A 23950-nucleotide genomic window follows, 5' to 3' on the forward strand; every position below is an offset into this window, starting at 1 on the left:
GTGTCTTTGGGGAAAGTCACGGACATCTAACAAATGTTAGCTTATTTGGTGCATGTTAGTAAATATGGCATTTCACTTCAGCAGGGACTTTGGCAGCAGTGACACGGGTGGGCCATTAGCCTGCTGTGTACTTTTTTCCGCCGATTTTCATCCTTTTACTGAGGAAAAAGATATTTACTTTCTTTGTCGTATAGGGAATAGAGGCTAAGGTGGGTACTTATAATCTGACCTCAGCCCACACACTCCTTTTTCCTAAAGCTATAGGACAGAGTAGAGTTGGAATTGGAAAGAAAGGGTAGAAAACAACAGATATGTTGGAAGGGAGTCGGGACATGAGAAAGAAATGACAACAGCCATACGTGTGCTACTCAACCACGCTCAGCCCCTTCAGCAGATCGGAATGATGCCAAAACAGTCTCTACACTGGCTGCTGAGCCTGCCGGAAATGCAGGTGAAAATGCTCAATACTGAGGGTCGGAGTGACAACAAAGAGAAAACTCCGGGCCACGGCTACAGTGGGACAATCCACAGGGAAGGTGGGGAGCACCACATCTTGCTACTTGGGTCACACAAGCTGGAAAACCCCACCTCTCCCACTGGGGAGGCACCCCTGCGTTCCACCCATTTCCTCCCATACCATCCTGTGTATCCCTCCTCTTGAGGAACTCGGGCCCTGGCTAGACATTCCACTCCAGGATTAGGTGAGCAGTCCTGGTTCCCTAGACTGCCTCTTTTATAAAGGTTGGATTGGGGTAGGTGGGAATGCTGAGAATTGTGAAGATTTTTTTTTTTTTTTTTTTGGCGGTACGCAGGCCTCTCACTGTTGTGGCCTCTCCCTCTGCGCAGCACAGGCTCCGGACGTGCAGGCTCAGCGGCCATGGCTCACGGGCCCGGCCACTCTGCAGCATGTGGGATCCTCCCGGACCGGGGCACGAACCTGTGTCCCCTGCATCGGCAGGCGGACCCTCAACCGCTGCGCCACCAGGGAAGCACGTGAAGATTTTTTTTAATGAAGTAGAACCCGGAGAAAATGTCAAAGCTGCTTCCATGTAGCGCCAGCAACCAATTCTTGCAGTTCTCCTCCCTGTCTGGGTAATCCCCTCTACTGAAGGTGCACATCATTGGAACAGCACTTTCTTCTCAGCAAAGTCTCTACTGGTACCAGGTTGTAACCTGGACCGTGGAAGTGTCAGCCTTAGGCTGGTTTGTGCACGAGGGCCACCTTAGGTCTCCTCGAGGACAATTTCTTGGTGCAGATCTTGAGGGCAGGGCCCAGCTTCGTGTTCACGGCACTCACGAGGTGTTCTTTAAGTCAAAAAACGGCCTTTCCATCCATCTCCTGGGAACAAAACTCCTCTGCAATCTCCTGGAAGCCTTGTAGAGAAGCAATAAACTCATACACCTCCTCTGCACTCCAGTGGCTAAGATTACTGGACAGGAACACAGGGTTGATGCCATGAGTGCTGGTGGAGGCACAGCTGTATGGAGGTTCCTGGGTCACATGCCCCATGTCCAGCTCTCACCGATAAAGGCCCAGGGACATTGGAGAGAGTTCTTTACCGTGACTGGAATTCTCTGAACCCCAGCTAGAGTCCTCTTGACCCCTATGGCACTTGCCCTGGATCTTAGCATGGGTGATGGCAGAGGAGCTGCAGCAGGGTCCATGTTTGGGATGCAGGCAAGGGCTCCACCACTCCTGTGCCTCTCCTGGGATGGCTCCAAGCACCACCTATTCCTGAGGAGGGCCACTGAGCGAAAGGCCCAGGTGGGTGGCCACTTCTGCCTGCTCTTCCCACTGCCCCCACCAGCTGGACTAAGGCTGAAGAACTAGCCTGAGGCCCTACAGGGAGCCTGAGCCACAGCTAGGGCCTGGCTAGAGGCCTGGGGGAGGCTAAACAGGGGAATAGCTTTCTGGGTGGAGCTTTGGGCTAAGCCTGTTGCTCCTCAGTGCCAAGTTCTCTACCTAAACTGCATCTACATGGCCTCCAGCAGCCTGAGCAGACAGCCCCTCCTGCTGGACTACTGCCACTGCCCTAATAGGCATCAGGATGAGTTGAGAAGCTAGAGGCACATGCTGGGCCAAGGTCTGGTTTACCTGGAATAGGTTTCCCAGCTGTGGTCTTGGATACATCTGGGCCTGGGACAGGTTGAGGGGGAGGAGGTGGTGTTCCCCAGTAGCACAGATTGGGTCACAGTGGTGACACTGGGAGAGTTCACTCCGGGATTGGCTGGTGAGCTGGGAGGCTGATGCTGTGGCCAGATTGACTGAGGCCTGGGTGGTGCTCAGCTGCTCGCTGCGCTGGTGTTTGGGGGAGCTGGCCTGCCGTGTGGCCGCTAGATAGCAGCCAGGCTATGCAGCCGGGCCTGCTGAGCTGCTGCTGGACACGAACTGCTGGAGATACTGAGGCCCACGGAGCTGCCCCTGCAGGGCCTGCTCTGCCTGCTGTTCATACCGTGGCACTGAGCTGTCTGGGAACGAGCGCTACCACCTGAGTCGGGACTCCCACTGGTGCAGTCGGCATTCTGTTGACTCTAGTCTCCATGACAGTGGTTCAGGGTCCCCATGGCTGGTGCTCTGGCTCCAGGCCTTCTAGCTCTTCACCTGGGTCCTTCAGGGTGGTGTCCACCTCATGTGCCAGGGTTCCTTGTCAACGCGCCTGCTGGTCGGGTGGGAACTTGCCACCCCCTCCTAGAGAGGAGGAGCACTGAGGTTGAGGCCCTGCCAGGCCTCTGGGGCTTCCCTCCAGGACTGTCTTTTCCTGCTGAGCACAGAGGGTAGAGATAGCAGGCCTGGAGCTGCAGGCCCACCGGGCCTAGGTACCTTTGAGGAGAATTTGAGAATTGGGTGAGGGAAGGGGACTAAGTGAAGAATAGCACTGACAATATTCATCATAATCACACTGCAGCTTTTCTCTATGGAGAACGTATTTCTTGCCAGGAGCTTTGGAGGATCATTGATCTGCTCAGCAAACATTTATTAAGCCCTGTCCCGTGCCTGGGGCTGGATATAAAAGGTGCTTAAGACACAACTTTCACCTCAAGTTGAACAGAGGGCAGGGGGGCTTGGAAATGCTGATTCTCACCGGGACCTGATGGGGGAGGCAGAGTATCTCCACTGAGCTGATGAGGAAACCAAAGCTCAAAGGTAAATGAAATCATCATGTTTACGTGGCTATAATTTCCAGGGCTAGGATTCAGTTGTGGTCTGTCTGTGCATCTGACTCTGCCATAAAAATGGAAGGATTTCTATGAACTAGGGATTTCCTTCTGCTTCTCTCATACCCACCTGCCTGTCAGTGGCCTTGTCCCCTTCTTGCCCAGTCAGCACCGAAACAACAGAGCCCAACATATTCTGAGAAATCTCTTAGGAACTTCCACCTCACCACACATACTAAGCAATGGGGTGCGTGAAAAGGGAAATCAGTGGACAAAAACCCCTTCAAACAACTCACAGCCATGCTTCCCAGTAAGCAGGCAATTCCCCTTTCCGAAAAACCTCTGCCATGTAAGCAGATGTCTTCTATCCTTGCTCTCCCAGACTCTCCCAGGCCTTCCTCCACTGACCGGAAGTCACGTACAGATGCACAGGGTCGCTTAGGCTGGTCTGCTCTCTCTGACACCTGTAGTCTCCGCTGTCATTGCTGCTGGCCTTAAAGCTATAACTGGACTGGTTCTGGCTCTGGATGAAGCTCCCATTATGGAACCACAGGGTGAGGTTGCCTTCATACAAGCTGGTCCCCTGACACATCAGCGTCACGTAATCCTCCTTGAACACATTGATCCACGCAGGCTGAATGCTCACCACAGCCTTCGGGAGACCTGCTGAGGGGCAGAGAGAGAAGGCAGCATGAGGAAAGGGACCCCAAGGGCCTAAGCAGACCCCAAATCTCAGATGATGGAAAACTGTGGCCATGCTGGAGACATCAAGAGAGGAACCCAACCCAGAACTCTTGTGCAACCAAAGGCAGTTCCTCCAACTCGTGCAGCCCAAACAGGGGCCCCCAGGAACCCAGGTTCTCTCAGGGAGCTTGCCTCCTCCCCAGAGGAGAGGACAAGAGGTAGGGGAATGGGAGAGGGGGCAAGCAAACACACACGCGCACGCACACACACACACACACACACACACACACACACACACACTACACATACATCCTTTGGGGAATCACTTTCCTTCCCTGTAAGCTGAGGCATTTGGACACTAGTGGATAAATTCTCCCCACAGCTGGAAGAAGACAAATGGGGACATCTGGTGGAGGTGCCAGGCTGAGAGCCAGACACCACGTTTCTGTTCTGACTTCTTCCATTCTTTTTGTTTAAGATGTATTTATTTCTAAATAAAAAGAAATAAATACATTCAAAAAAAAGAATGGAAGGAGTCAGATCAACAACACAAAAGCTGTATTTATTTATTTTTTTTTGGCTGTGTCGGGTCTTAGTTGTGGCATGAGGGATCTTCGTTGCGGTGCGGGATCTTTCCTCATGGTGCGCGGGCTTCTTTCTAGTTATGGCGTGTGGGTTTTCTCTTCTCTAGTTGTGACGCGCAGGCTCTGTAGTTTGTGTCCCAGGGGCTCCAGTTGAGGAATGGGCTTAGTTCCCTGACCAGGGATCGAACCTGCGTCCCCAGCATTGTAAGGCAGATTCTTTCCCACTGGACCACCAGGGAAGTCCCCATTCTTTCTCCTTTAGAATAGACCTGTCCTGACACCCAAGCACAGAGGAGTCTCTGTGGCCTCAGAAGAATAAGAAAGAGGAGAAAGGCTGGCAGGCCAGTCTAGGGAGCCCTGCGTTCAGTGGCCCATGTAGAGCCCCATCCCACTACCAGTCCTGGGAGGTGGAGAGGTTAGTGGTGCAGGGAAAGCAGTGCCCAGCCGTGTTCATCCCACCAGAACTGGCGGTATCTCCTATTTGTGTCCAGGGGAACAGGCCCTGAAGCCTACAGATACATGAAGAGTAAAAGATTTACCAATGCAGACATAAAGTGAGGAAAATACAACAGCAGCAGAGCAAATGAACTAACGTGTCAGATATGTTATGGGGATAACATAAGCAGATCATGTGATTTTGTACGCAACTGAAACTAAAATGGCCTGGGCTTGTGATTTAGTTTGGAAAGAGGAAGGCGACTGAGACAGAGGACAGTTATATTCTGTGACAGGATCTGTGAGGTCTCACCGTAACAGAAGCATAAGGGCTGAGGCACCTGTGTCCCATGGCTGTGCGTCCCCGGCTTCCCTGGGAGGAAGGAAAGGGGAGGACATAGCAGGGGGTGGGGCAGGGCATCTAGTGGGAGCAATTACTCTTTCCTGGCTCTACCTCGGTCCTGGATTACAGGACAGACAGGGTGCAGGGAGCAGAGAGAGAGGGTAGCTGGGGGAGGGAGAGGATGTGATGAGCAGTTACCAGGTTTCCCAACAACAGGAGCTGTAAAAGAGAAAGCAAAGATCAGCCTGGTGTTTAGATATGATGATTCATCATTATAAATAATCACCTCCTTGCAAATCCCCTTAACTCTCTTGATGGTCTCTGTCTGCATTACGTTCACCTGGGTTTCCATGTCTTTACTTGTTCAGCTGTGCGTTAATGGAATTACCACACAGGGGCCAGATTGGTATCTCTATAAATCTACTGTCTCCATATTCAGAAAGACTAAATTGCCATTGTGACACTTTAGTAAATTTGCTCTGCTGTGCTTGGTCTTTTCTTCACTTCTGTCTGCAGTGCAAGGAGGATGCACGATTCCTCTGGTCCCACAACTGATTCTAGAATTGCCTGGCTTATGTATTCTCTGATCCCCATCCCCTGGTTAACCCACACCCTCCTGTGCTTTTGCCCAGGGGAATCTCCTTTCACATAAAGAGAATAGGCTTCTGCTGCCTGAAGTGGTTTCAGGAGCACAGAGAACAGCCACTGCCCCCAACCATGTGTTTTATTGCTTCCCCCCACCTCCTATTGGCCTAAGACAGCATTAGCCCTCCCGTCTAAGATATGGTCCCAGTGAAACACAATTTCTAAGGAAGGTAAACACCTTGGCCACTCATTAGTCCTTCAAGTCTAGGTCACTAGACTTTGCTCGCAGCTGGCTCTGCTCTGGGGGGTGGCAGAGCACCAGGGACCTCGGTGCACAGTGAAATTGGGCAAAAGACTTAAAAAAAAATGAACTCTGCTGGGCTTCCCTGGTGGTGCAGTGGTTAAGGATCCACCTGCCAATGCAGGGGACACGGGTTCGAGCCCTGATCCGGGAAGATCCCACATGCCGGGGAACAACTAAGCCCGTGTGCCACAGCTACTGAGCCCGCACACCTAGAGCCCACTCTCTGCAATAAGAGAAGCTACCGCAATGAGAAGCCCGCGCACCACAACGAAGAGTAGCCCCTGCTCTCCACAACTAGAGAAAGCCCGTGTGCAGCAAGAAAGATCCAACTCAGCCAAAACTAAATAAATAAGTTAATAAAAAAAAATAAACTCTGCCAATTTCATAATTTGGCAAGGCCAGCAAGGTTATCAGAATCTGATTTTCATCAGCCTGCCTTCACCCTCCTGACTTTCCTGACGTGCTTCCCACCCCAGCCCTCATCCTTGCCCAAGCTCAGCCCCAACCGAGGTGACAGCAGCTGAGTTAGAAAAGCATGCCTGCCTCTGTCCCTGCTCCACTGCCCCTCCTGGGGACCCTGCCTCACCGAGGAATAGCAGAGCCGTCCACAGTAGCATGTGGCCCAAAGGATGGCAGGATGTGCAGGCAGCTCGGTCACTCCTGGCAGCAGGGAGGGCTAGGAATGAGGGGATCCCCATCACCTCCTGGAGCGAGCAGGTTGCCTCTGACAGCCCAGCACAGCAGGCACAGACTTCTCTGGAGACTTGACAGATTCCACCCCAGAGAACAGACAAATTCTGGAGTCCAAAAGAGGAAGTGAAAAGAAGTGTTGTTTTTGTCATTGACTCCTCCCCTTCCACCCTCTTTCGTCTCAACTTTTCCATCCCAGAAGTTTCAGGGTTTCCCAGAATCAATCTGGCTCAGTCCCACTCCAAATTCAGAGAAAATGTGGAAACTGGTAAACAGATTCTCCTCTTCCTCTGGGGCCACAGCTGGGCTCAGCCTCTGGGAGGAAGAGGGGAATAAATGATCACCCAAACTCAGCTCAGAACCTCCTGTCTGTCTCTCTGCTTAGAAAAGGTGATGGAGAAGAGTGTGTCAGCAGACTCCCCGTACTTCTACATCTATTTAGAGGTGCAGACACTGGCATCAGACTCCTCCTGAGATCGAGCATAGCGACCTGAGGCCAGCCCCCACCATTTGATTTTCTTTATTATAGTAACCCTGACTCTGTTTTGGATTGTGCAACAAGGACAAAGACGTGTGTCAGAGTGGCAATAGGATGATCACACCCATCCTCTTATCCCCGTTGTCGTTCACTCTTGTACTCATTCCTCCAACAAATATCTTTGAGCAGCAATTAGTGCCCTGGTTCTTTATCTTTCTTACCCATCACTGTTCCTATCACTATGGCATGGTCAAAGAGCAGGGCTTTAGAGCTGTGTAAATCTCATTTTGAATGACAGGTAGCTTCTCAGAACTACAGATTCCTCATCTGTATAAATGAAGATTAGCATGCCTGTCCTTCAAGCAGGGTTTCTCAGCCTCAGTACTATTGACATTTGGGGCCAAATAATTCCCATTGTGAGGACCTGTCCTATACACTGTAGGATGTTTAGAAGCATCCCTGACCTCTACCCACTAGATGCCAGGGGCACCCCCTAGTTGTGAAAATAAAAATGTCTCTAGACATTGGCAAATGTTCTCTTGGGGTCAACATTGCCCCCGGTTGAGAACCACTGCACTCAAGGTTTTTGAAAATTAAAAGAGAATTTGCGTGCTAGCGAAGTCCCTAGTGCATTGTGGGCATCAAGTCAATGCTAGTTTCCCTTTTTTGCTTTCTGTTGTCATCCTCATCGACATTTGTTCACCCTCAACATCCCCAGAACATGAGTTGCTCTGGGATCTCTCTTGGGGCCCTTTGCTGGGGCCTCTCTCCCAAAAGCTCTCTGAGGAAGCAAGCTGTAATATTCAAGGAAATGACATTGTGGAACCTGTTCTTACACTCTGTGGTCTTCAGAAACTGCAACAGCCCCACTCCTCTGGCCAAGGCTTTTCTACTGGCCCCGTTCTACCCCACCTCCCACCCCCAATCTACCTCCAGCCCTTATCTGATTTTTAGGTGAAAAAATTTCTTTAACCACTGAAAAGACTCCAGTGAGCTGACATAACACTTTAAAGGTTAATTTATATAATGGGACCCACACATTGGAGCCACCCCAGTGGACCAGACCACATCATAAATCTAAATTTAAGTCAGCCTGCACTTAACAGGAAAAACCTGTCCAGGGACGTAACATACACCAATCACAATCCTCCAACTCAGCTTACCTTACTCTAGAAATCAGGACCTGTTAGCCTTACAAGGAAATTCCCAACCTCCTAGCCAGTCATGCCCTGTCTCCACGTTGCCTCTTCTAAAGCTCTGTAAAACCTGGTCTTGCCCAAATCCCTTGGGAAGAGTTCTCCACTGCTGATGAGGAACTGTACTACCTCAATCCATGGCATGTTTTCCCTTGAAGAATCTTGTAACTAAATTGTTTTAGTTTTGTCATTGGACAGGTCAGGCATATCTCATTTTATTGTGCTAACTTAACTGCACTTTGCAGGTATTGCATTTTTTACAAATTGAAGGTTCGTGGCAACCCTCGTTGAGTAAGTCTATCAGTGCCATTTTTCCCAACTGCATTTGGCTCATCTTGTGTCTCTGTGTCATATTTTAGTAATTCTCACAATATTTTGAACTTTTTCGTTATTGTTATGTGTTATAATGATCTGTGATTAGTGATCTTTGATGTTATTATTGAAACTGTTTTGGTATTTTTAGCAATAGAGTCATCTTAAATTAAGGTGTGTATGTTGTTTTATAGACATGAAGCTATTGCACACTTCATAGACTATGGTGTAAACGTAACTTTTATATGCACTGGGAAACCAAAACATTTGTGTCTCATTTTATTGCAATATTGTCTGTGGTCTGGAATACTGTGGTCTGGAAGCAAACCTGCAATCTTTGCAAGGTATATAGCCTGTATGGTCAATGAGGTGTGATGGGAAAACAGCCACTGAAGGTTCCCGGGTTGGCTCCTAGATGAAGGTGAAGGTTCCTACAGAGCCACTTTAGTTTGCTACCTCTCCAGCTGCTCTCCAGTATCTCTGGTAATTTCTCTTGGATCGAGCTCCACCTAGTTCCCATTTGGAGCTCAAGTTTGTTTGTTCTAATCCTTTTAGGTGGAAATTTGGGGTGTGAGAGACTTCAGATATTTCATGGTGAGACCTAGTAGGCCACAACATTTGAGTTTATGCCCAATCTCAGCTACAGTGTAAGCACCTTCAGGAGGACCTGACAGATCTCAGGAACAGTGCTCAAGCAGTCAGAAACAGTAAGTCTGGTTGAACCAGGGAGAATTATTTAAATGAGGGAAAATAGGAGCCCTTGAAGCAAAAGAAAGCATGATGGCAGCCATTAGGAAACTCACAAAGCTTGAGGTAAGTCCACAGCATGAACTGCTGAGGGACTTGGGAAATTAAATTAAGACAATACACGTGGACTGTACTAAGCGCTCACCACCTCACTCTCAGACTCCTGGGCTAGGATAAGTTGGTCAAGGAATGGGTTAGATCAACAGTGGTCACATGCCAACCTCACGAAAATTTCCATGTAACAAGCTACACTGTTAAATACCACATAATCGGGGCTTCCCTGGTAGCACACTGGTTAAGAATCCACCTGCCAGTGCAGGGGACACAGGTTCAAGCCCTGGTCGGGGAAGATCTCACATGCCACAGAGCAACTAAGCCTGTGTGCCACAACTACTAATCCTGTGCTTTGGAGCCCGCAAGCCATAACTACTGAGCCCACGTGCCACAACTTCTGGAGCCCATGCCCTTAAAGCCCATGCTCCACAACAAGAGAAGCCACCGCAATGAGAAGCCCACACACCGCAACGAAGAGTAGCCCCCGCTCGCCGCAACTAGAGAAAGCCCGCACGCAGCAACGAAGATCCAACGCAGCCAAAAGTAAATAAATACATAAATTTGTTAAAAAAAAAAAAAAAACCACATAATCTGGCGGCACATCCCTATTAGGCATTAATTTGGCTCTAAGAGATCCAAGGCTTAGCTACAGAAGTGGGACCCTCAAATATCAAAGAATTAAGCTTGCCACCTTCTGGCACACCTGCCTATCTTATGTCTGATAAATGCGGTCCAAGAAGCTACAGATATCTACAAAAATGGCAACATCTTACTAAGACAACCTAGAATGACAACGGCCATTATAGGGAATCTTCCGGTTAGACAAGATGGCTCATTTAACAGTACACTTGAAAGTAAGAGTCCTCAAATCAAACAAACAGAAAGGGATACCTATTTTAATTGGTATGCCTCCAAAAGGCTTCAAGAGTCCCAGAGAGCTTCATTGAAAGATTCATCGCAAAAGGGTAATGAGAAAGTAAAGACACGAGAGGTACCTAAAACAAAAGACTACAAGACTGATGTGACTCCTACTGCTCCCCTGTCCTCCTGTACCTGAGCACCCACATTCTGCTAATCCTCTGTCTGAATTGCCTTTCCACTCTGAAGAGACTATAGAACTGTAAACAAAAGTCTGCCAAGTTAGTGGCCTCACATATACCTTGTATCTACCCTCAAAGGAGGGTCACCAAATGGCCTCTCTCAGGATTGGTGAGACTCTGAGGGAGTCTCTGGTAAACTGCTACCAATTATTCCCTTAAGCAGCCAAGGGGACACTAAAACTAATATTAATGGAAACCCTTGTTAAATTCTGATAGATACCAGAGCTACACTCTAAATACCTCATGCTCCAGAGCCTCCAGAAGGGATCCTGGAAAAACTGGCAGAAGCTGTGAAGGATGAGAATTCTTACCACAGTCAGGTCTCTCAGATCTCTGTAGTGCCTGGTCAAGAGAGGAAAATAAAATTTCATGTTGTCCTTTCTTTTCCAAATTCAGGCTTTTTGGATTTTGGTTTTGGGGTACCTATTGGTTGTCAATTCTTCTCTCCCAGGGACAGCTATTTTCTTCTGTTTGTGTCATTTTGTGTTGAGAACTTGACTTGGCAACCATCAGGTTGGGGCCCCCAAAATATGGCCAGGCAGAAACATGGGCTTGTAGTGTAAGCCCTGACAGTTTTCTTCTTTTTTGCAATACAAGTGGCTGACTTAAGCTTTGATTGCCAAGGCATCCATTTCAAGGGGCAGCCCTTTCAAAGAAGGTTATCTCAGCTGAACACAGTACCAACCACACAAGTAGATAAAGAGCCAGGCCACCTCCACTCACTGAGGCTCCTTTGTTTTAGAGATTTTGGTAGATTTAAATAACTGACCAATTGGTCTACATGGTTTTTGTTTTTTTCCATCCTGTCCTTTAAATTTCTGCTCTTACGTTTTAAATTCACCAATAAAGAGTGAGCCCCCAAAACCCTAAGACCCACCCTCAGCCCCAATAAAAGCAGAACCCCAGGCCCACGTGCAGTCTCTGTCTCCCCATGACCTTGCTGTGTGGCCCCAGGTGTGCTGTGTAATTTCCAGGTGTTATAAGTGATGAGCCTCTGTTTTTTTCAGTTTCCCGATGGTTACTGCTGAAGGGCATCTGGCAATATTATAAGAACCACAAGAGCTGGTCCAACCACAACACTGGTTGTTGATAGGCTGAGACTAGCACAAAACAAGGGTGCATCCCACTTATAGCTGTGGTCCTACTGACTGTTGCCAGCTCATAGGAGAATTAATCTAAGTTTTTGTCTTGGCGACTTTTGTGAGTGGCTCTGGATCTTGGGAGAGCTATTATGTTTACATCCTATTTCTTATTTATTTATTCTTATTTTTCTTTTTTGCGATACGCGGGCCTCTCACTGTTGTGGCCTCTCCCGTTGTGGAGCACAGGCCCCGGACGCGCAGGCTCAGCGGCCATGGCTCACGGGCCCAGCCGCTCCGCGGCAGGTGGGATCTTCCCGGACCGGGGCACGAACCGGCGTCCCCTGACATCGGCAAGCGGACTCTCAACCACTGCGCCACCAGGGAAGGGAAGCCCCAGACCCTTAACTCTTAAATCATAACTCATCTGACCTCTAGGGCTTGGCTGATCACTCTGCACTCCTATTCCAATATTCTCCGTCATGGGAATACCTCTTTCGGCGGTGCCACCTGTGCTTCTCTCAGGTTTATCTATATCTGTGGGTGATAGTACCCCCTCATGCATGGGAAACTCAATGTTTAAATACTTGGGAGGTGGTGAGAAGCTGCGGTTGAGCTAACTCTTTACGTCTCCAACTGCCCACAATCAAACCAAGTCTTCATGATGGGCTGCACCTATCTACCTACATTACAGATCAAACGGGAATTACCAGGAGGCATTCATGATTCACAATTTTCTTCCTTTGGCAGATCCCTATTTCCCAGACTAGGAGTCAGGTGATCACAGAATCCACTGCTAAAACAGTAGCTGCCCAACCAAAACCCCTAGATTCTCTGGCCAGAGCTGTTCTTGTAATAGGAAAGCCCTTGGTTGTCTTTTAGCTACGCAAGGTGTGTCTGTGCCGTAGCCAACACCACTTGCTGCACTTGGATTAACGCTTCTGGGGAGGTTGAAACTCAGTTACCTAAGATAACTAAAAAAGCCACTTTGCTTACGAAAATGTCTCCTTCAATGTGGTCTTTCTTTAATTTATTTGATCTATGTTGTTTTGGGTCATGGGGACGTGGTTTTTGAGTGCCCTCCAAATGTTGGGAATTATTCTGCTTATAGTCGTTTTAATAGTCTCCCTGGTGGTCTACATTCTCTCAAAAGCTTTCAATGCATGTGTCAGCTGCGGGAGACCAGGCAAATGATCTCCGACACAAATGTCCTCCCTTCATCTAGAACGCCAAAAACGGGATGAAGGAAACAGCTAACTACTCGACAGAGACCTCAATATCCTAACCTATGGGTTCAGTCAGAGAGCCAACCTGATTCCAATAGCAAACAGAAGCGGTAGCTCAGAGTCATGCCAATATTTTAAGTTTGATCAACACTCTTAGTACAACTGAAATTGTGATCAAAGGGGGGTGGAATTAATAAAGTTAATTTACGTATCAGGACCCTTAATATGGAGGCTGTCCCAGTGGCCCAGCCCACACCTCACATGTAAACCTAAGGCAGCCTGTACTTACAGAAAACACCTGTCAAGGTAACCTAACATACACCAATCACAATCCTCCAACTCAGTTTTAGCCAGCTTACCTTACCCTAGGAATATGGTACACTGGGTTTTCCAGTTTCAATTTTGGGGAAAAGTTTTTATAAGCAAAATTTGGGGTGAAGGCTGCATGGTGTGTGACTTTCTTCTGATTGGTGGATGGTGAGGTAATAGGGTAGCCTTCCAGGAATCTTGTGCTCAGCATGAAGTTACCGTCTTCCACCAGGGTGGAGGACCTTAGTTTTTTGGCTGCCTTGGGTCTTTGTTGCTGCGTGTGGGCTTTCTGTATTGCAGCAAGCAGGGCCTACGCTTCACTGTGGCGCTCGGGCTTCTTATTGCGGCGGCTTCTCTTGTTGCGGGGCACCGGCTCTAGGCGTGCGGGCTTCAGTAATTGTGGCTCGTGGGCTCTAGTGCACAGGCTTAGTAGTTGTGGTGCACAGGCTTAGTTGCTCTAGCAGCATGTGGGATCTTCCCGGACCAGGGATTGAACCTATGTCCCCTGCACTGGTAGGCGGATTCTTAACCACTGCGCCACCAGGGAAGTCCTGGGGTCTTAGTTTTGAAACCAAGCAGGACCCTGTGGGGCTCATGGGCAAAGAAGCCTTTCTGTGTCCTCTGTCTATTCCTCGTTTGTAGGGAATAGACTCTAGGCTCCATGACCTTCCCTGAATTCCAAAGGGCAGATTCAAACAGTTGCTAATCAGGGAAGGGAGGGGATGCAGAGACAAGGGAGGAGCAGACAAGAAACAATAGTGCAGCCTTGGGGCAGGGTCCTGTTCCATCTCAAGGGATACACATAACAGTATCTTTGAGGTCTTCTACAGAACTAAAACCCCCAACAAATGGAAGATGAACTACTTGATGAAGCAAACCTCATTCCAGAGAGAAATTCATGGTTTGATAGCCTCAAGAACCAGAGAAGCTTAACCAGAGACCACCTGAGGCCAGATTAAAGGAGTGCAGGCCCTGCACACACCCTAATCTTATCAGCAACCCTGCCATTGAAACATGGCTACAAAACTCCTTACCAAATCCTCCTGGGTTGGGACACACAGTTTTTGAGGGGCATGAGCCTGCTGTGTCCCCCTTTGCCCAGCCAAGCAATAAAGCTATTTATTCTTTTATACTTCACCCAAAACTCTGTCTCCAAGATCTGACTCAGTGCCCGTGCACAAAGGCTGAGTTTTTGGCCTCAGTTTCTGCAGAAGAACTCAAAGATATATGTCATATTGCTATGTATGCAATGCTATGTATACCCCTTGAGGAGGAACTAGGACTCTGGTTTTTTTTATCACTGAGCTACTGTTTCTTGACTGCTTTATTTCTGCATTCCCTCACTTCCCTAATTAAAAACTGCTTGCATCTGCCCTTTGGAACTAGAGAAGTTCTAGGAGGCTGAAACCTTTTCCCTACAAACAAAAAACAAGGGACATGGAAAAGCTTTTATACCCAGCAGGGTCGGTTTCAATTGCCTTTAGCTTAAAATAATTCTCACACAAAAGGGCACATTTTGGGGAGGCTCATTCTGAACCCCTATACCTTCATTTGCACACAAAAAAACTGTTAAAAGATAAACTGAGGCATATTAAAATTTTTTAAAAGTTCATTTGAGCAAAAATCAACTCCAGTTGGGCCACACCAAACTGGAAGTGATTAGGAGTGGTCCACAAATAGGAACTTGGCGAAAAACTTTTTTGGAGAAAAGATGGAAGCAAAGCAAGGAAATTATTTGATTGGCTATAGGTTAAGTATTTGCATTATTTTAGAAAAGCCTAGGTGGCTCTTTGTAATTGGTTGAGAAGGGAGAAGACTATGCCACCCCAAAATATGCCTCTCTGGCTTAAGGATTATCTTGAGCTGTTATTTTTTTAGAAACAGGAGATACTGGAAAAGCTCTGAAAACTAAGCAGAATTTTCTCTCGGAAAGGGAAATTTCCATTTAGAAGGGAAATTCCCATTTATATGGGTATCTAGCTATATACACCAGGAAGAGAAGGATGACTCTAAATCACAAGAAATTCTTATCCATGGAGAAGACACAGACTTAAATCTGCATAACAACCTTGCCCTTTAATGTGCTTTTCCTGATAACCTGCCATAACTGGCTCCTCCTCTTCCAAAATCTTTCTTCTGTCTTTAGCAGAATATAGTGTTTAAGGTGATGCACCATTTCAGGGAGCCACTCAGTTTTCCTGGGTATTTCCTGCGTATACAGGAGGTATATATGTTATCAAAATTCTGTTTGTTTTTCTCCTGTTAATCTGTCTTTTATTATGGGGCCGGGTGGGAGGGGGGGACCGGGGGGTGGGGAGCAGGTGTCTCAACCAAGACCCTAGAAGGGTAGAGCGAAAACTATTTTTCCTCCCATACAAAACCAAAACATAAGTAGGAGTCTCTCCTTCCCATCACAGCTGAGAAAAGAGTAAAGAAAGAACAAACTACAAGGAGATGTTTCTAAAAGAAAAGTGAAATGAACAGGACCCTGGGGGGCCCTCTCGGGTGCAACATCCTTTCCGTGTCCCTTTCTTGTTTGCAGAAAAAAGGCTTCAGCCTCCTAGACCTTCACTGAGTTCCAAAGAGTAGATTCAAACACTTAACTAATCAGGGAAGTGAGGGAATGCGGAAACAAAGGAGGAGCAGTCAAGAAACTATAGTGCAGGAATCGGCAAGGTCCTGGTTTCTCCTGAAGGAAAATACATAACAGTATCTTTGAGTCCTGCAGGAACTAAGGCCCCCATCCAGGTGGAGGATGGTAACTTCAGACTGAGCCCAAGATTCCAACAGGAACACTGTCCTGTTGCTGAAACTGTGCAACTCAGCTTGGGACTTGAACCTATGGTTTTTTCAACTGAGATCACACACTTGGTCTCAGGACTTAATGAAGTTCAGGTTCTTGATGTCTCATCGCAGAAAGAATTCAGTGAGAGACAAAGTGCTAGGTAAGAAGTGGATTTATTTAGAGAGAAGCATACTGCACAGACAGAGTGTGGTCCATCTCAGAAGGCCAGAGGCCCCAACATATGGTGTGGTTAGTTTTTATGGGCTTGGTAACTTCATAGGCTAATGAGTGGGAGGATTATTCCAACTATTTCAGGGGGGAAAGGGCAGGGATTTCCAGGAATTGGGCCACTGCCCACTTTTGGCTTTATTTATTTATTTATCCTGAAAATTGCTCCTTTGTTGGATATTGATTTTTTTATAGTTGTTAATTGAGGTACAATTCACATCACATAAAATGAACCATTTTAAAGTATACAATTCAGTGGCATTTAGTACATTCACAGTGCTGTGCCACCACCCCCTCTATCTAGTTACAGATCATTTCCATCAGTCCAAAGTAAAGCCGTGTACCATTAAGCAGTTTCTCCCCATTGTCTCTTCCCCCCAGCTTTGGCAACCACCAGTCTGTTCTCTGAATTGATCTAAGCTGGGCCACTTTTGGCTTTTTATGGTTAGCTCTGAACTGCCATGACCCTGGTGGGTGTGTCATCTATCTTATGCATTACAGTGAGCATATAATGAGGCTCAAGGTCTACTGGAAGTCGAATCTCCCGCCATCTTTTTTTCTTTTTTTGCGGTACGCGGGCCTCTCACTGCTGTGGCCTCTCCCGTTGCAGAGCACAGGCTCCAGACGCGCAGGCTCCGCGGCATGTGCGATCCTCCCGGACCGGGGCACGAACCCGTGTCCCCTGCATCGGCAGGCGGACTCTCGACCACTGTGCCACCAGGGAAGCCCCTCCCGCCATCTTTGATCTAGTTAGTTCTAAGCAGTTTTGTCATGTCCTATGGTTATGTCATTCTTTTAAAGGTTGTGCCCTGCCCCCTTCCCTCCTGTTTCCATTACCTCACCAGCAACCAATCAGAAGTAAGTCATACACCTTGCAGCCCTCACCCCAAATTTTTCGTATAAAAATTCTCCCCAAAAACCATCAGAGAGTTCCTCTTTTTTTTTTTTTTTTTTTAGCATGAGCCATACATTCTCCTTGCTTGGCCCTACAATAAACTTTCTCTGCTCCAAACTCTGATGTTTTAGTTTGTTTGGCCTCACTGTTAGGCACACGAATTTGCGTTTGGTAACAATTTTGGTGAGCCAGCCCAGGAGTCTGTGCCCATGGTAGGCTGACTCCAGCCAGGGGCAGCCCCTTGAGTCCCCAGCAGCTGCCGGAGCTCATTTTGCTCTGGGAAACTCAAAGGCACTCTTCCTGACAATGCTGGCCACCCAGCATGAGGATTTTTGGAGTTGAGAAACGTCCTGAGCTACCGTCCACATTCTGCATCACTTGGGGGTGAGTTGCTCCAGCTTGTGCAGGCTGGGAATTTCTCTCCATTCCAGCTGGGCTCATTCCCTTGTAGGAACTGAGCCACTCTGGGCTCATTGTGAGCCGCTCTGGGTCCGTTCTCTTTCAAGAGCTGGGCCAATCTGTTTGGAGGCCTCCGTCTGCGAGTGGGAGTAGAATTTTGGACTACACCTCCTCTGATTTTCTGTCTGTGTGACCATACTTTATTTGTTGTTTGTGTTTTTGTGTGTATTGTTCTGGGGAGAGCCACTCTTGGCTTGCTCGGGCTGGGAAAATTCTACCCACACCATCTCGACTCACTTCCCTTTTAGGGAGTCAGCCATTCTGGGCTCGTTGCAAGACACTCTGGGTCCATTCTCTTTCAGGAGCCAGGCCACTCTGGAAGCCTGCATCTGGGAGTGGAAGTGGAATTTGGGGGCTACACCTTGTCTGATCTTTTGTTTGTGGGACAATATTTGTTGTGTGTGTGCGTATCAGTCCTGCCATTGGCTGGTTGAGACATCTACAGTCTTTGAGCTCTGTTAAGGTATTCTTCTTTATTGCATTGGTTTTGCCTACAGTGGAGCAATGGTTGGGAATTTCCCTTTCTGGGCCTAGGGAACTGCGACCCTGAGAGACCCTTCTGCATTGCATTGGTTTGCTATTTGGCTGTGAATAATTAAGTATGGGTGACCAGACCTCTGTTCATCTTGTAGTCCCCTAGCAGGTATATTTGCTCCCATGAATGAAAGGAATTGGTATTTCTCTTCCTGTGCCTTTGAGATGTAGATGATCTACCTCAGCTCTCAGGAATTTTAATCTAATCATGGTTTAACTTAAATTTTACTGACCAGAGTGGCCTGTTTTGTGGCTTACTAAACATACATTGTGCATCTGCTTTGGTGATTGAGGAGGGGAATGCATTGAAGGGTCAAAATGGGGGTAGCTATGGTTCAGACATCCAGTGTAAAACTAGGTGGATGTGATTTCAAGCACTTTCACGTATTGCTGAGAACTTGAATTTTCCAAACTGTATCAGATTTAAGAACACCACCAGCCATGCGCAAAACAGTATCTGCTAGCAGCGGCCAACCGCAACCTTATTGTCTGAAGGTCTCCTCTTGTAACTATGAAACCTTTCTCTTACTTTAGTGACAAAGTGACTAAATAGTAGTGACAAACAAATAGCAGTGACAAACAACACAGCTCAAGTTATAGTCTCCCAGCAGAAGGCACTAGATTCTTTAGATATATATTAATATCCCAGGAGAGATTGATACCCAGAAAAATAGAATAATTCAAAAGTCTGCTTGATTACAAGAGATTCGTAGAGAGGACCCGCTCTGTAACTTATTGTTCTGGTTGCCGTCTGAACTAGGAACGCTCCTTGGGGAAATGCTACAAGGATGTATTTTGATCATTATTCTAATTGTAATATCTCTAGTAGTTTTCAAATGTCTGTCCAGCTGCCACGACAAAGCCATCAAAAACAGAGGTAGGGCTTCCCTGGTGGCGCAGTGGTTGAGAGTCCGCCTGCCGATGCAGGGGACACGGGTTCGTGCCCCGGTCCGGGAAGATCCCACATGCCGCGGAGCGGCTGGGCCCGTGAGCCATGGCCGCTGAGCCTGTGCGTCCGGAGCCTGTGCTCCGCAACAGGAGAGGCCACAGCAGTGAGAGGCCCGCCTACCACAAAAAAAAAAAAAAAAAAAAAAAAAAAAAAAAAACCAAAAAACAGAGGTAATGTATTTTCGTAATACAAAGTGTCGATGCTAAGCTTGGGACTCAAGAATTCTTTGAAATGAAAGTCAACGACTTTCTCTCCTCTAATCCTGAAAAACTGACTTTGACCTTGCCCCCATTCGGCAAGAAATAGAAGAGCCGTTGTCACCCTGTTCTCACGACTGAGGAGTACCAGAGAAAAGGGGGGAATTGTAACGAGCAGGACTGTATGGGGCCTTCCTGGGACAGACCCCTCCCCATATCCTCTGCTTTACCTCCTCTCTGAAGTACCTAGATAACAGTATCTGACGCACATTTCCTGAGTTGTTTTACAGATGCTAAAAAACCCACCCAATGGAAGATGTTAACCACTTGATGACCATGGGTACATAGTCCCCAGGCCTACCGGAGCCTAAGGACTGTTAATGTTAACCCCGTGACACTGCCCTGTTACCTCATTATCTACCAATCAGAGAATTGTGCATGAGCTGATCCCATCCCCTGCAACTCCCCTCCCTCACTTGGTCTTTAAAAATGTTTTCCTGAAACCCATCAGGGAGTCCGGGCTTTTTCAGCACTAGCTGTCCCAGACTCCTTTGCTTGGTACCCTACAACGAATGCTACATTTTCCTTTACCACAACAGGGTGTCAGTAGATTGACTTTACTGCGTGTGGGTGACAGGACCCTTTTGGTTCAGTAACAAAATGATTACAAATACAAGGGCACACTGTTTATTCAAAACTGAAATATGCCAGTGAAAAAGAAGAATTCCTGGCACGCGGGATCTTAGTTCCCCGACCAGGGATTGAACCCACGCCCCCTGCAATGGAAGTGTGGAGTTCTTAGCCACTGGAATGCCAGGGAAGTCCAGAAAGAAGAATTCTTTAAAAGGGACAGCTTGATTTAAAATGTATATGTCTGGGGGACTTCCCTGGCGTCCAGTGGTAAAGAATCCACCTTACAATGCAGCGGACGCGGGTTTGATCCCTGGTTAGAGAACTACGATCACACATGCCATGGGGCAACTAAGCCTGCGCACCACAACTACTGAGCTCGTGCGCCTCAGCAAGAGAGCCCAAGTGCAGCAAAATACAGAGCCCACGTGCACTGGAACCTGCACACCACAACTACGGAGCCCACGCACCCTGGGGCGTGCACGCCACAACTAGAGAAGAGAAAACCTGCAAGCCAAAACTAGAGGGAAGCCCAAGCGCCGCAACGAAGATCCTGCGAGCCGCAACTAAGACCCGATGCAGCCAAAAATAATAATAATAAATAAATAATAAATCTTTTAAAAAATGCATATGTCTGGAAACAGGAAAGGTATAAGTAATTCAAAAGTCAGAAAAGTCCAGTGATTAAGAGTATGGACTCTGAAGACAGAGATTCAGATCAAAATCCCCATCCCCTACCAGCTGTGTAATCTTAGATATATTATTCATTCTTTCTAAGATTTGTTGCCTCATCTGTAAATTGCAGACTACATTGGTACTTACCTTATAATGCTGTTATGAAGATTAAATGAGAAAATTCATGAATCACGCTGTTAAAAAAACAAAATTCAACTCAGTAAATTTTAAATGTCTTATTGGCTTTATTCAGTGATTCACGAATCAGGATGCATCCAATCTAGCAGATAGAAAGGAGTTCTGAGGAGCTGTACGAAATGAAGGACTTTTATAGGCAGAAGGGAGCAGGAAGAAGGAAGTTGTATTAGTCCAAAAAGCAGATGGCTTATGGCAGGTTTACTTTCCTTAGGGGATGGCGGGGGTCTGTCCGGCAGATTACCTAACTAGTGCTGATCAGGTCATTCCTGAATCCATTTCTGGGAGAGCCAAAACTGCAATTAGTTTTGGTTTCATGACATGGGGCTTAGCAAAAGTGACTCCATTTGGGGCCTATTGTCTTGTTTTTAACAATGCTTAACAGAGAACCTGGCAAAATTTTAGTTTTTATCATTATTATTATTAAAAGGCTGGGAGAGTCTAGTTCACTGGTTCTGTATAAGCAGAAAGGGTAGGGGACCCCCAGAGAAAGAGAATCCTGGCTTTTGTCACTTAAGCCATTTTTGGCCTAAGCCATTTTGTGATCTAAGCCTAGCCATAGTGCTTGCCTTTGAACAGGTCTCAGTAATTAATGGTCTTAAGGGAACAAAAGAATGCAGGAGGGGCTTCCCTGGTGGTGCAGTGGTTAAGAATCCACCTGCCAATGCAGGGGACACAGGTTCAAGCCCTGGTCCTGGAAGATCCCACATGCTGTGGAGCAAGTAAGCCCGTGCACCACAACTACTGAGTCTGCGCTCTAGAGCCCATGAGCCACAACTACTGAGCCCATGTGCCACAACTACTGAAGCCTGCGTGGCTAGAGCCTGTACTCCGCAATGAGAGAAGCCACCACAATGAGAAGCTCGTGCACCACAACTAGAGAAAGCCTGTGCGCAGCAACAAAGACCCAACGCAGCCAAAAATAAATAAAAATAAATTTAAAAAAAAAAAGAATGCAGGAACAAACCACTGTTAGGCAAGAGAAGTAACAATAGCAAAGATAATAGATCAGCTGTAAAGACTCCTAGTTCTGTTTCAGAGGTAAAGATTTAGCCTGAAGTGCTCAATCACCAGATCAACTGGAACCTAAGAGACGCTGACCTTTTCTGACCCTCTTGACTTCAATCAACTAAAGCCTGGACTCTGTCAACCTTTGACTCAATTCTATGCTGAATTCTCTTCTGCTCAAGCCCCTTCATGAATATGCATGTACCCTTAGCTTAAAACTTACCCAACTTGGGGCTTCCCTGGTGGTGCAGTGGTTAAGAATCCGCCTGCCAATGCAGGGGACACGGGTTTGAGCCCTGGTCCAGGAAGATCCCACATGACGAGGAGCAACTAAGCCCGTGTGCCACATCTACTGAACCTGTGTTCTACAGCCCGCAAGCCACAATTACTGAGCTGCGTGCCACAACTACTGAAGCCCGCGTGCCTAGATCCTGTGGTCTGCAACAAGAGAAGCCGCAATGAGAAGCCCGCGCACCGCAACGAAGAGTAGCCCCCGCTCACAACTAGAGAAAGCCCGCACGCAGCAACGAAGACCCAATGCAGCCAAAAATAAATAAATTAATTAAAAAAAAAAACTTAACCAATTTGGCTGTTCAGGGAGACATTGCTTTGGGAAGGACTCCTTATTTGCTGTAAGTAATGAATCCTTCCTTCTCCTGCTCTTTGGCTTGGTTGTGTCTTGGCTTGACACCCACCAAGAGGTGAACCCAGTTTTTGGTTAGCACTTCCAGTGGGTACTGGTGTTTATGGAACCACTTTGGGAAGGACAGATAAATGCTATAAACTCAAGTGACTCTAGCTCTAGACACTCTCAGATTCTAGCCACTTGATTCAGAAGACGCTCTTTTCTCTGCTTGGTTGGGTTCTGTTCCTCTTCTTAATATACTGACCACCCTATGAGCAGATCTCTGTAATTGCTTTATCAGTCCTTTCTAGGGCTTCCTTGTTACAGCCGCTTCCTCAACAGCTGAGACACCCTAGGCAACACTACAATCAACTGCTGACCCCAAAGGAGGAGGAAGTCTGGAAGGAAAGGCAACCACAGAAGGGAAGAGGGGAGAAAGAATGATGGAATTATAGAAGCTCTGGTTTGAAGGCGCTCAGCCAGGTCCACACACTAGCATCAACAGTCCAGCCTGAAAACTTCCTTTGGGAATTCATGTCTTTGTGTTAAAGCGTTGTCATCCTTAACAACCTTTAGTTAGGCAAATACCCTAAGTTAGGTGGATCATTAACTTCAGAGTGTGAATTTGTTCACCATTCACTGTTTTCCAGAACAGCAGAGTGCTGAAGAATTTTGATGAGAGGAGAGAGAAACAATATGAGAGAAGGAAGGGCTATTTCTCAGGAAGCAAAGACCCATTGATCTTGGAGAGACAGCAGTGAGCAGCAGCAACAGCAGCTGGAAGCAAGACCGGGATCAAACCCTGTTTGCGGTGGTGAGAGCCCCAAATCTTAACCGCTAGACCATGAAGGCCACTGGCTAAAGTCTGGGCCCACGTTCTCTGCCTTGAAAAACATTTTTTGCCAAGGAGACAGAAGGGAGAGGAAAGTAAGGCATTTATTAGAAAAGCAGGGTATGTGCCGACAGATGCATGGGTGAGCTCAGAGGAAAGTTGCACCTTTGGGAAGTTTAAATCATTTATTTATTTATTTTTGGCTGTGTTGGGTATTTGTTGCTGTGCGAGAGCTTTTCTCTAGTTGTGGCAGGCAGGGGCTACTCTTCGTTGCGGTTCACGGGCTTCTCATTGCAGTGGCTTCTCTTGTTGCGGAGCACGGGCTCTAGGTGCGCGGGCTTCAGTAGCTGTGGCTCACAGGCTGTAGAGCTCTGGCTCAGTAGTTGTGGCGCACGGGCTTAGTTGCTCCATAGCACGTGGGATCTTCCCAGACCAGGGCTCAAACCCATGTCCCCTGCATTCGCAGGCGGATTCTCAACCACTGCGCCACCAGGGAAGCCTGGAATTAGATCATTTATAAGGGAGCAGTCTTCTGGGTCTTTGTTTTCCTCTGGCCCATAGTCTTGTTTTGACCTCATGGCTGATTTGCCTCAGGGCCCTCCCTAACGTGCGTGTATATCCTTAAGCCAAGGTGGATTTCAATGCAAGGGCCTTTG

The 23950-nt window shown here is 47.5% G+C and overlaps 1 protein-coding gene across 10 annotated transcripts in view; it reads right to left on the reverse strand.

Annotated features, from left to right (window-relative positions):
* Nucleotides 1-23950, reverse strand: part of LOC101329713 (low affinity immunoglobulin gamma Fc region receptor II-like) — a 37626-nt gene that overhangs the window by 2905 nt on the left and 10771 nt on the right. For 3 of the 10 annotated variants that reach the window (XM_073805239.1, XM_033856005.2, XM_073805268.1), the window contains 6 exons: nt 20782-20828; nt 10909-11010; nt 6678-6888; nt 5401-5421; nt 5173-5232; nt 3565-3822 (listed from right to left, as the gene is read on the reverse strand). In XM_073805239.1, coding sequence (XP_073661340.1) covers nt 3565-3822; nt 5173-5232; nt 5401-5421; nt 6678-6789 — 451 coding nt within the window. In that variant the 5' untranslated portion in view covers nt 6790-6888; nt 10909-11010; nt 20782-20828. Of the gene's footprint in view, nt 1-3564; nt 3823-5172; nt 5233-5400; nt 5422-6677; nt 6889-10908; nt 11011-20781; nt 23637-23950 lie in introns of those variants that run through there. The other 7 variants (XM_073805244.1, XM_073805235.1, XM_073805243.1 and 4 more) reach the window with 7 other exon arrangements.

Source organism: Tursiops truncatus, chromosome 1 (assembly GCF_011762595.2).
Source record: "Tursiops truncatus isolate mTurTru1 chromosome 1, mTurTru1.mat.Y, whole genome shotgun sequence".
Lineage (NCBI taxonomy): Eukaryota > Metazoa > Chordata > Mammalia > Artiodactyla > Delphinidae > Tursiops > Tursiops truncatus.